The sequence below is a fragment of the Chanodichthys erythropterus genome, chromosome 7, assembly GCF_024489055.1.
Source record: "Chanodichthys erythropterus isolate Z2021 chromosome 7, ASM2448905v1, whole genome shotgun sequence".
NCBI classification, from domain to species: domain Eukaryota; kingdom Metazoa; phylum Chordata; class Actinopteri; order Cypriniformes; family Xenocyprididae; genus Chanodichthys; species Chanodichthys erythropterus.
This window is the reverse complement of record NC_090227.1, coordinates 32,077,414-32,089,681: the sequence shown is the minus strand read 5'-3', so window position 1 is coordinate 32,089,681 and position 12,268 is coordinate 32,077,414. Positions and strand designations below refer to the sequence as shown.

Here is a 12,268-nt window from a genome sequence, read left to right as displayed (position 1 = left end):
TTTGTAAAGATCCATTTTGAGGGTTATATTAGCTGTGTGAACTGTGTTTATGCTGGTTAAAGCAAGCGTGAGCTACGGGGGCGGGGGAACACGAGAATTAAAGGGGCTGCAACCTATATATCAGTGCATAGTTAATGATGCCCCAAAATAGGCAGTTAAAAAAAAAAAATGAATAAAAAAAATCTATGGGGTATTTTGAGCTGAAACTTCACAGACACATTCAGGGGACACCTTAGATTTATATTACATCTTGTAAAAAAATGTTCGATGGCACCTTTAATCATCTTCTATTTTATTATTTCATGTCAATACTTCAGAAATCATTCTGATATGCAGATTCATTGCTCGTGAAACATTTTGTATTATTATTATTATAATCATCAATGTTGAGAACAGTTGTGCTGCTTAATATTTTTGTGGAAACCGTAATAAATTTTTTATGATTATTTGAAAACAAAGTTCAAAAACAGCATTTATTTTAAATGGAAATCTTTTTGTAGTAATTCAACATAATACTGTACATGTTCTTAAGAGTGTTTAACTTTTAGCTTTTTTTGGGATGCATAAATAACATACAACAGCTATATCACTTTGCAAATATGTGAGTTTTTCAAGAGAACATTCAGAACGGGTAAATGTTCCGTCACCTCTGGAGTGCAGCCGTCGTTTGTGACAACTTTGACAATATCATCAAGTGGCAGAAGCGAGTTGCACTTGAGCTCGGTATCAACGTTCTTGCCCTCGGTGCAGGCTGCCAGCAGCTCCACCAGTGTGATGTGGTACGCCAGAGCCCCGTTCTCATCCCGTCCAGAAGACATCATCTCTTGCAGTGCCGGAAAAGAGGCACGGTCATTATAGAAGACCAACACGTCTTCTCCTCCATTCACCAGCTACCGCCCAAAACAAACACACAATGTCTGATTTATCACAACGAACACTATAGAAATTCACTTTCCTGTGAATGGAAGTGTTTATGGGCAATTAGTGGAGAGTGATACAACAATGAATATTAAGATATTCTCAAAATGTATGGATAACTATTACAAAATACACATTTTTAAGAAAACGTACTAAAAAAAAAAAAAGTTACATAAAAAAAATGTATATAAAATATTATTATTACTTTTAAAAATATGCAAAAACTATCATTTTAATATTATGTGTATTATGAACATGAATAATGTTTGCTTTGAATCTGAAGTGCACATAAAATTGCATTAAATTCAAACTCCATCTCACCTCGTTCATGATTTTGCATTGACATTCCTTCACATATTTGCCATCGGCTTTGACAATGGTTTGGAGGAAGCGCAGGTACTCCACGTGACGGCCGTGGGTCTCAATGCAGTGCACGAAGTGATGCACCACACGGTCGCTGATCTCGTTGCACAGGTGGTAGTTGTTCCTGAAGATGTAGCACATGGTGTTTGCCTCCAAAAGCTGATCGAAGTATAGACAGAATAAAAAAAAAAATATTATCAGAATTCCCTTTCAACACCAAAGAATCTATTATTAATTGCAAGGACATGTAATGCTCATTAACAGGGTCCTTTTCAGAGTGAAATAATTTGTCCTATTAAAACGCACCCCGGGTGTGAGGAAGAGGTTGAGGTGTTTGTGCAGCAGCGCCTGGTTCTGAGGGTTGTCTCTGCAGAAGTACTGAAGGAAAGTGTGGGCTAGAGTCATGATCTCGTCCATCTTTTCGTCCCCCTGAAGATGGAGCAGCAAGAATTTGGCAGCATGAGGATCTCCAAATGAGATTCTTTAAGTCTAGAGTCATTTTACTGTAGCATATAATGAGGTTAAACCCCTTCTAAATTAATTTGTTAGTGCCTTGTTGTGGAATCCATCAAAAACTGAACTGGTCACATGATTCAATGTCCACACACCTTTTCATATGGGATCTGGAGGAGGTCCAGCACCACAGTGTGAGCTCCCATGTTCTTCAGCAGCCTCTGCTGCTGCACGCGAATTTTCTTAGCAGGAGAGCAGAGTTTACTGAGACTCAGCAGGATCTGTCAGACACAATATCAGACACAAAATCATGAGACTGGCATTATATGTTGAGATAATTCTGCCGTGTATACGGCTGTGAGCATTGCTGTTGTGTAATATATAAAACTTGTACACTTTGGAGCTGAGGAACATTGAGTGAAAATGTTCCCACCTCTTTCACAATTTTGTAGTTGTTGGCTTTGTTGCTGTCTATTTGAGGTTTATTGCTCCCATCCTGCACTGGGCTCAAGATACCTGCTTCCTGTAAACCAGAAATTACACAAAATCAGGTAACATCACAGTTTTTGATTTTCTATGACCGATACTCATACAGATTTTTCTTGTTTAAGTGTCTCAACTATTTAAGTGTCAATTTTAGTATTATTTATATACAAATATAGTATTTATTAATATTTTAATTAATATGTATTAATATTTGTAATTACTAAATTTTCAGTTTTCATTTTAAATTTAGTTGAAGTTTTAGTAATTTTGTGCTTTTTTAACTATTTCTAATTATCTTTAATTTATCTTCATTTATATTTTATATATTTATTCATATTTTATATTTTATTTTTTGCAGTTTTAGTATTTCAGCTTAGAAATTAGAAATTTTATATTTATATTTATGCTTTTGTCATTTTTATTTATTTTTGTTGTTTTTTAATAGTTTTATTTAGCTTTGTTTTATTTCAATTTAGTTTTAGTAGATTTAGTATTTCAACTTAAACAAAATAAAAAAAATCTTGCTTTGCCAACCAATAGAAATAAAGTTTATATTACTAAAAAATTTAATATTTTATTTCAGCTTTATTTCAATTAACAGAAACGGTTTTTAATAGATTTAGTTCACAATAACAACACTGTTCTGCTAACAATATCAAATTATTAAAAATTATTAAACTACAAGGGTAAAAACAATGTGCATTATGAACATTATATTACTATTATTGTTAGTGAGTTTATTACTCATAAAGAAATATAATGTTGGTCGATTATTAGAACGAAATAATTAGTCATTTTTTGAGGGTCACAGAATTAATTAACATCAAACATTAATCAGTGTATCAAAAACAGTAACAAAATAAGATTTTAAATGTAATCTCTACATTGTATTCGCAAAGCACTGTGGTGAAGAAGCAAATCTGTAGCATTATAATTTAGCAATACGCTTCCAGTGTTTCCCCTGCAAGTAGGTGCACACCTCCAAATTCTGCTCTTTGTTTTGACTGTCAGCAATATCTTCACCGCCGTAACCTCCACTCTTCTCGACCCACAGCTCAGACTTCTCCACTGTCAGACGCAGCTGGTCCAGACTTGCCTTAATCTTCTTATAATTTTCCACATCCTCCTCAGAAACCAGCAACTGGACCTGTAAAATAAATACCATTAATTGGCAAATATTGGGTTATATCAATAAAGCAGACCATTTAAAATCTTTTGTCAGTCTGATAAGACACACTGATAAGAAGACAGTATTAGTGAGAGTGAGACCTGTTTGAAGGCCTGCAGAACTTCAGCTCTCTGACTAAAGTGTTTGAAGATGAGCTGAAGAGAGCCGGAGACCAGTGGAGGGTAGTCCTGCATGATGAGGTGAATGAGCACCCGCAGAAACGTCTGACCACCTTCATCATCGAGGTCCACTGGGCTTCTCTCCTTAGCACTGTGAACACAAAAACACAATTGAGTATTGAATAGGGTGACCATATGTGCCATTTTCCCTGTCCAAGATTTCTAAACAGCCATAATTGTTCATATTGTTGTTTGTTTGTTATTTGTTTCAATTAATTCAATTTAAGTATTTGACATGAATGGACACAGGACAGGCCACTGTTCTGTTTTGTTAAAGGAACACTCCACTTTTTTTGAAAATAGGCTCATTTTCCAACTCCCCTAGAGTTAAACAGTTGAGTTTTACCGTTTTCGAATCCATTCAGCCGATCTCCGGTTCTGGCGGTACCACTTTTAGCATAGCTTAGCATAGTTCATTGAATCTGATTAGACCGTTAGCGTCGCGCTTAAAAGTGACCAAAGAGTTTTGATATTATTCCTATTTAAAACTTGACTCTTCTGTAGTTAAATCGTGTACTAAGACCGACAGAAAATGAAAAGTTGCGATTTTCTAGGCTGATATGGCTAGGAACTATACTTTCATTCAGGCGTAATAATCAAGGAACTTTGCTGCCGTATCATGGCTGCAGCAGTGCAATGATATTACGCAGCGTCTCTCACATACGTCTCCATGGTTGCAAGGCACGTTCCCTGTGCAAGCAGGGGCTCACGGGCGCTGCGTAATATCATTGCACTGCTGCAGCCATGGAACGGCAGCAAAGTTCCTTGATTATTACGCCTGAATGAGAGTATAGTTCCTAGCCATATCAGCCCAGAAAATCACAACTTTTTATTTTCCGTCGGTCTTAGTACACGATTTAACTACAGAAGAGTCAAGTTTTAAATAGGAAAAATATCAAAACTCTTTGGTCATTTTTAAGCGCAATGCTAACGGTCTAATCAGATTCAATGAACTATGCTAAGCTATGCTAAAAGTGGTACCGCCAGAACCGGAGATCGGCTGAATGGATTCGAAAACGGTAAAACTCAACTGTTTAACTCTAGGGGAGCTGGAAAATTAGCCTATTTTCAAAAAAAAGTGGAGTGTTCCTTTAAGGTTAGAAAATGTATCACAGTTTCTAGCACAACTGTTTTCAACATTGATAATAATAAGAAATCGTTCTTGAGCAGCAAGTCAGATTTTATATTTTAAAACTTTATATTAAAATAGAAAACAGCTATTTTACATTGTAATAATGTTTCACAATATTACTGTTTTTATTCTACTTTTAATCAAATTAATTAATTAAGCCTTGGTGAGCTTAAAAAGAATTAAATGTACCATCTCCAATCAAGCAGTAGTATAAATTTCAGTCTGTTTCTCATAAAGTTCTCATGTGACTTAAGAATATAGTTATAGAATATACTTTCATAGTGGTTTTTGTTTCTTTTGGAGCTTGACAGCAATTATGATTAACATACATTATCAATTTTGATTTGGTTGTCTAACTGATAACTAATCCATTTTTTAAAAAGTCAGTATCGGTGCCAATATCAATCCAGCTAGTGCATTCTTAAGCACCAACAAACACATCCCAAATAAACATTCAAATAACATAATAATCAAATATTCATTCCCTCACCTTCCCGAAAACATATTCTCTGCTTTCTCTGCAATTTCCTCAATGTTTGGCTCTGGAATATACGATAGGAATATTAAAACATACACAAACGCCGCCTTATAACAAGAATAAACTCCTTAAATGGTATCTGTAAAAAGAATGTTTACTATATTAAACATCATTAAATGTCTCTCACCAGCCATGACAGGAACTTCCGTCACCGAGGCAGAAGTGTCCAAAGTCTGGTCACCAAACTCTTTTTTATAGATAGACAGCAGATAGGTGATGCGGTAATCGAGACGCACATTCAGAATGAACTATAAAAGAAAAAGATGAAATGATAAAATGATCAAATGATGCCAACTTTTAAAGGATAGTCCACCCAAACGCTTCAAAACATTCATAAAAGATTGTAAAATAAATGGTTTAATCCAAGTCTTGAGCTTCTGTTTACCAAATTTGGTGCTCTATGTATGTCAGCTGATCAATGTTTATATGCTAATAAAAACCTAAATTAAAAAAGGCACAATATGTAAGATTTTTGGATTAAAATATCCTCTAGAACAGTGGTTCCCAAACTTTTTAGCATGGAGTACCCCCTGAAGACATTACCATCCTTCCGCGTACCCCCTCTCTTCCACTTCGACTGCAGTCACACCTTTACCATTAAGGGACAATATTTGCCCCCTAAATTGATTTTCCAGTGCATTTTTTTACCTTTATGAATAACTTTATAACATAAATAATGTTTTAAATAAAAATGTTCAATAGAGAAATATGCAATGATGGTAAAACTAAGTAAAACTTTTAAATATTAAACTAAAACCGCCAGTAGGTGGCAGCAAGTCACTGTTTTTATGAGTGATTCATCGAGTCCTTCATTCAGTAACGAAGCAAGTGGCTGGGAATGAATCATTGAATCGACTCTCACAATTCGTTCAAAGACACAGATTTGTTCGCGAAACACAGACGTGTGTTGTTCTGCTGTGGTTTTCGTTATTATTTCATTGCAAAATAGAGTAAATACTGGCAGTACTGTGTTTTAAATGTACGTTTTGTTTTTGACCTGTTGTATAATAACGTCACGTTTGCAGTCATGTGGCTATTTGCATTCTTGCTCGTTATCATCATTAAATACAAGAACTCACACAAGGTATGTTTTTGTACCGGAGAAAGTTTGAGTCTTAAATCGAAATTAATTCATTATCTGGGTCTATATTTGTTCTTCATGCGAGTATGTGCTAAATCCCCACTTTTACAAATGTGCACTGTCGAGAACGACAGTAATTTAGCTCGATTTAAAGGCAGCAGATTCGGCACGCAATCTATCCTATGCATGCTGCTTGTGTGGATACAGTCATTTTTGACTGGAAATGATGAGGTAATTTGATTAAATGTACTGGATTTACGACATTTTGGCAGTTAGATATAAATGCTCTGTTTTAATATTATTTTAATGTAGAATTAAATGAACTACTCAGCATTTGTTCGCATACCCCCTTTTGTCACCTCGCGTACCCCAGTTTGGGAACCACTGCACTAGAACCATGTTAAATATTTTGTTGACTTATGTACTGAAATTCTCCCAAATGTTTCTAAGAATGTTTAAATCCAGAGAAATAAGCAATTTTAACCAGGACACGAACCGTGTCCATGCATCGCCTATCAATGACATCATACCCGTGTTACCCTCGATTTTGTAGAAACCATGGAAAGACCAAAGATGCTTAAATACATTAGCCTATGTGTTTTATTAGACAGGTGAGCAACTGTTTGGGTAGATTCATTGACAGAAAACTTAGCATTGTTATATAGCTCTCAACATAGTAAGTCTTATTGTTTCGTTTTCTTGATTTACCACGATTACCATGACTAATATCGATCTAGCTTACTGCAGTTTGCAACAAGTGTCTCATAGCAGCCGCCGAGTGAACACAGAGTAACATTATAACAACTTTCAACAGCACTGCGTTACCCCACACACTCATGACCGGAAGAAACGGAAGCGTTTGTCTGCAGCCTAAAAAAGCTCCACTGCTCTCGAGCTGTGTGTCGCGCTCGCACTTGTCTCTCATTAGCAATCGCTCCAGCGGCCTCGTTCCACTGCAACGGTTTTCAGCCACATCCTGCTTCATACTACAGTAATGTTAATAAATCTCAAATACATTAGCTCATCCATAAATATGATTTCTGCCCGAGTCTCTATGGATTCTTTTTCCACCAGCTGTAGACATGAAGACAACACCTTCCATGATTCCACAAAATCAAGGCGTCATCAAGCTACGCCTTTGTTTTGAATAAGCGACCTCTAGAGGCGAAAAATTACATATTGTGACTTTAAATATGTTCATCAAAAAAAGTGATCATGTCTCTTCAGAAGACTTAGACGAAACCATTCAATTCAGATGGATTCAATCTCTTTATGAATGTTTTGAAGTGTCAGAGTTTTGGGTGAATTGACTTTCAATGGATAAAATATATTTGTGTTTCAAAGGTGAACTAACCCTTTAATATAACTTAAAAAACTTTTCTTCAACAGTGTGGAGGAGATAAACTTGAGTTTTGTGTAGTGTGACTAATACATTTAGTTCATTCCAATAGATTTACAAGAATCTATGAGCCTGAGAATCACCTGCAGAATCTCGATAATCCTGAGCTTGGTGTCCATCACCATTACGTTCTCGTTGTCAGGGAGACAGATTTGCTTTCCATGGATTGGCTGAGTATAGGGGAGAGGGTTGGTTATCATCAAGCCTCTGCTCAGAACCATCTGAGTCACCATCTCACCCACACCATGGATGGTACGCATGACATTATTACCTACACAAACACAGCCTGAAGTGTTACAATGCCTCGAGTACAAAAGAAATACTGAAGAAGCATTACTGGAGTGAAAATAGACAACTTTAAAATGTGGTCTCACCTCCCTCAGGGCTCTTGTTGAGTTTGGACATAAATGTGAATGTGGGTTGGACAATGTCCAGGATGGCCAGCAGGGTGCGTGTGAGGCACAAGAGCTCATTAAAGCTGTAGAAGCCAAAGTAGACCAGGTTACGTGCCAGGTGGACCACCTGTGAGAGAGACAGACAGAAGCAAAGCCATTAAAATTCAAAGTGTTAGAGTGTGAATCATTGGTATTCTGCTAGAACTAATGCAGCCAATCTGCCCTGTCCTCTGGACACATCATATTATATGCTCAGGGAAAATATAAGACCTGACAAACAAATACAAAATAAACAGCAGTATAACAGATGTAAACACTGTCACTAACTACACCGATTAAGATGTCACAAGCATCAAGTAAAACATGACGTGATTCACTAAAAATAAAAGTCAGCTCATAAGGACTACACTGGTTGTGCTGTGTTTTAATTCTTTACAAAAGAACAAAGTCAGAGTCATTCGTTTGGAAATCCGCTGGACTTCACTGTTTCAGTGTATACAGATAGGTTTGATCTCCCAAAAAAAATGGCTCATAAGGTCATTCATCTGGGAATCGGACTACACTGGTCATGCTGTGTTTTTGATTCACTTAATAAAACCAACTCTTTAGAGTCATTTGCTAAGGAATCGGTCAGAATACACCAGTCATGCTGTATGAATAGATTTGATTCACTAAAAAAGCAGCTTATAACAGTGATTGGTTCACTAAATAAAACCAACTCATTTGAGTCAAATGTTCGGGAATCGTTTGGACTACACTGCTTGCACTGTATACATTTGATTTACTAACAAAATAATTCATAAATGTAATTAAATTGGGAATCAGACAACAATAGCCATTCTTTTTGTTTTGATCCACTCAATAGATCAAACTCATAAGAGTAATTTAATCAGGAATCATCTGAACTACAACAGTCACGCTGTACAGGGGGATTTGATTCACTTAAAAAAGCAGCTTATAAGAATCATTAGTTTGTGAATTGAACTACACTGTTTGCACTGTATGATTTTGATTCACTACAAAGAACCAATTCAATAGAGTCTGTTCAGGAATCAGCTGGACTACAACATTTGTGTTGCATGGACAGATTAGACTTATCAAAAACAAAAAATCATAAGGGTCATTAATTTGGGAATCGGACTACACTGATCACACTGTATGCTTTTGATTCACTGAATAACCAACTCCTTAAGAGTCGTTCATTGACTACACAAGTCACACTGTTTGGTTAAATTTGAATCACTAAAAAAAAGCAGCTTATAAGAGTTATCAGTTCAGGAATTGGACTTCACAGTTTGTGCTGTATGGTTTTGAATCAATACAAAGTCATTAATTCGGGAATCATCAGGATGTATATTTCGCGCTGTAGATTCAGAAGCGGTGTTACTGAGTAGTAGACCAGGAAACAATGTTGTAGTATTTCAGTATGGTTTTCTGTTCACAATAATGGAAAATTAGAACTAATGGAGAACTGCTACAGGAACCAAACGTCATCTCACCTCAAGCGTCAATTCATTCTTTTCTCCGTCTCCAAATGGATCAGGCTGACTGACTACATCTTTGAGATATTCATCCACGAAATGCATAGTAGGGGCAAACCTTTTCTTCATCTCCTCTCTAGACGTGTCTCTGAACTCATAGTCATACCTGTGGATCAAATTTACATTCAAACAAGCCAAACAACACAAAGCAGTCTTATAAATACAGCCATGTGATGCGAGAAGCAACACTGGAAAAAAGTGGCTTCCATCTTACTCATTGACGGAGATCTTGGAGGGTATCTCGGTCCAGAGACGTGCATAGCGAACGGGCACCACGGCCTCCTGTGGGTCGCGGTCCACGTGCATGTGCAGCATTAGACGACAAAATGAGGCACGTAGGTTGTAAGGCAGACAGTCATCAAACATGCAGCGCAGGATTAGATCCACTGGCAGCTGATTGGAAATCTGATTGATGGCCAGATACTGCCGGTCCAGGCACATTTTAGCAAAGAGATTGAGTTGACACCTGCAAAAGAACGGATAGGACACTTGACACAGCTGTATAAACATTCATAAATACTCCAATTTAAAATTAATCAAGCAACTGGCTAAACTAAACTAAACTAAAATATAAAAAATTTAAATAAATAAATTAAATAAACTCACCTATAATAGGTGATGATGTCAACATCCAACTTTTGTCCATCCTTGGCATCCTGAGCCAGGTGGCGGATGGACTTCCCATGAGGCTCTTTGTGGTTATCAATCCAGTATAGCCACACTTCTTCATCATCACCATCATCCTGGATTAAAGATGACTCTAGGGACGTCTCTGTGTGTGGGATCAGTCTAAAGAAACACAAGCCCCTGTCATATATCTTAACATAAAATGCAAAATGACCTTGTCAATAGCTGTATACTGTTATTGCATTTTAATCCAATTATTCTGAGTCATTGTTATACAGCTAATCTCAGAAGGCAGCACAGATGAGCTCTCACTTGGTCTGGATAAGGATGTCTGCATTGATGGGGTTCAACATGAATTTGCAAATCAGCTCCTGAGTGACAGGAATGGCTGTTTTGTTGGATACACACAGGTCAGACAAATAATCCAGAAACCTGGGGGAAAATGCACAAAAAACATCCTGTTAACTTTGAGACCACTTCTAACCAATGTGAAAATGGTGCTTACAGTATATCAAATGCAAGAATCACATCTGAATGTTCACTACTGTGCAGAAGTTTTGGGTCAGTACATTTATTTTTTAAAGAAATTAATACTTTTATTCATCAAGGATGTGTTAAATTAATCAAAAGTCACAATAAAGACCTTTAGGGGAGAGCGGGGTAAGTTGTCACACTGTCTAACATTTACTGAGCACCGTACATTACAATGGTATAAATGTCATGCCAAATGAAAGAAGGAAGTCTTGAGCACATATGTCGTATTCATTACATTTTCATATCTTATCTCATTACGGAAATGTAGACTGTTGAATAGAGAATGTGCACTTGTGACAATTTGCCCCATCGGCAGGTAAGTTGTCACACTAAATTATCTAAAAATAAGAACACAACTACTTAATTGTTATTATTGATTTTAATTTTTAAATTCAAACCAGAACTGGAAATATAAACAATCATGCCTAGAGAATTTGTAAAAACAATTATTTCAATCCAAACAATACACATTTCAATCAAACCACATTAAGTGGCAAGACCACTTTACTTTGAACTTTAAACTCAAACTTTCTCTGGCTTGCACATAGATCCATGATAACTGATTGGAATACTGCAGATAACTCGCATAACTTAAAATGTTTCATCTCTGAACATAACTCTTTTTTGAGCATGTTAAATGTGTTAATTTGTACTGGGGCAAGTTGTCACATGTTTCACTGAGACAACTTGCCCCAAACTGATGTGTGCTATTGTTGGCTAGATCTCAAGGTTCGCTCAACCTAGCACGTCAGCTAAAGTATCAAAAGACACTCTATGTTGTGCAAAATAATAATTTTTAACATTCATATCTAACAAAGTTGTATTGCATAAAATTTAAAGTGCAAATCTTTTATTTTTTAAGCCAAAAAATAAGAAAATTGTGCCAACCTCAGATTAGAGCAATCTTGACCACATGTGAACAGGAAGTTGACTATAGAAGAAGTCGTCACACAAAGTGGCTATTTGATTTTTGAGATAGAGCCTCTAGTTTTGGAGTTATGAGTGTGACAACTTACCCCACTCTCCCTTACATTGCTACAAAAGCTTTCAAATAAAATTAAAATAAATGTGATTCCTTTTTATGAATCACATTTTTGTTTAAAATAATTACAGAATATTAGAATGTCAAAGAACTCTTAAAAAAATCTCCAATTTGAAATTACAGAAATTAGTTTTCCTTAAAGATTGTGTTATGATTCCTTTAAGCACATTCTGCCAGTAGTGGTTAGTCTCAAACATTCGAGTGGATGTCTAAATCTCTGTCAGACCTGGGCTCTCGGTTCCTGCGCAGAAGTTTGACAAAGGTCTCAATCTCACGCGCCGTGATGTGCTTCTCCAACAGCTTGCGGTTGTTGTGCAGAAGCGCAGTGATTGTGTCTTCGGCCAGGATCTCATAGCCAATCTGAGCCTGCATAATTGAAAAATTCTTGGCTATGTACTCCTGTGATAAAGAG

The 12,268-nt window shown here is 36.5% G+C and overlaps 1 protein-coding gene across 2 annotated transcripts in view; it reads right to left on the bottom strand.

Annotated features, from left to right (window-relative positions):
* The window catches only part of itpr2 (inositol 1,4,5-trisphosphate receptor, type 2), a 106,049-nt gene that overhangs the window by 66,557 nt on the left and 27,224 nt on the right, over nt 1–12,268 (bottom strand). For both annotated transcript variants that reach the window (XM_067390229.1, XM_067390230.1), the window contains 16 exons: nt 12,083–12,255; nt 10,593–10,712; nt 10,260–10,442; nt 9,868–10,119; nt 9,612–9,759; nt 8,092–8,239; nt 7,801–7,988; nt 5,365–5,485; nt 5,190–5,241; nt 3,490–3,658; nt 3,200–3,367; nt 2,168–2,257; nt 1,890–2,015; nt 1,588–1,710; nt 1,240–1,440; nt 648–890 (listed from right to left, as the gene is read on the bottom strand). In XM_067390229.1, the coding sequence (XP_067246330.1) occupies nt 648–890; nt 1,240–1,440; nt 1,588–1,710; nt 1,890–2,015; nt 2,168–2,257; nt 3,200–3,367; nt 3,490–3,658; nt 5,190–5,241; nt 5,365–5,485; nt 7,801–7,988; nt 8,092–8,239; nt 9,612–9,759; nt 9,868–10,119; nt 10,260–10,442; nt 10,593–10,712; nt 12,083–12,255 (2,505 nt within the window). The remainder of the gene's footprint in view (nt 1–647; nt 891–1,239; nt 1,441–1,587; nt 1,711–1,889; nt 2,016–2,167; nt 2,258–3,199; nt 3,368–3,489; nt 3,659–5,189; nt 5,242–5,364; nt 5,486–7,800; nt 7,989–8,091; nt 8,240–9,611; nt 9,760–9,867; nt 10,120–10,259; nt 10,443–10,592; nt 10,713–12,082; nt 12,256–12,268) is intronic.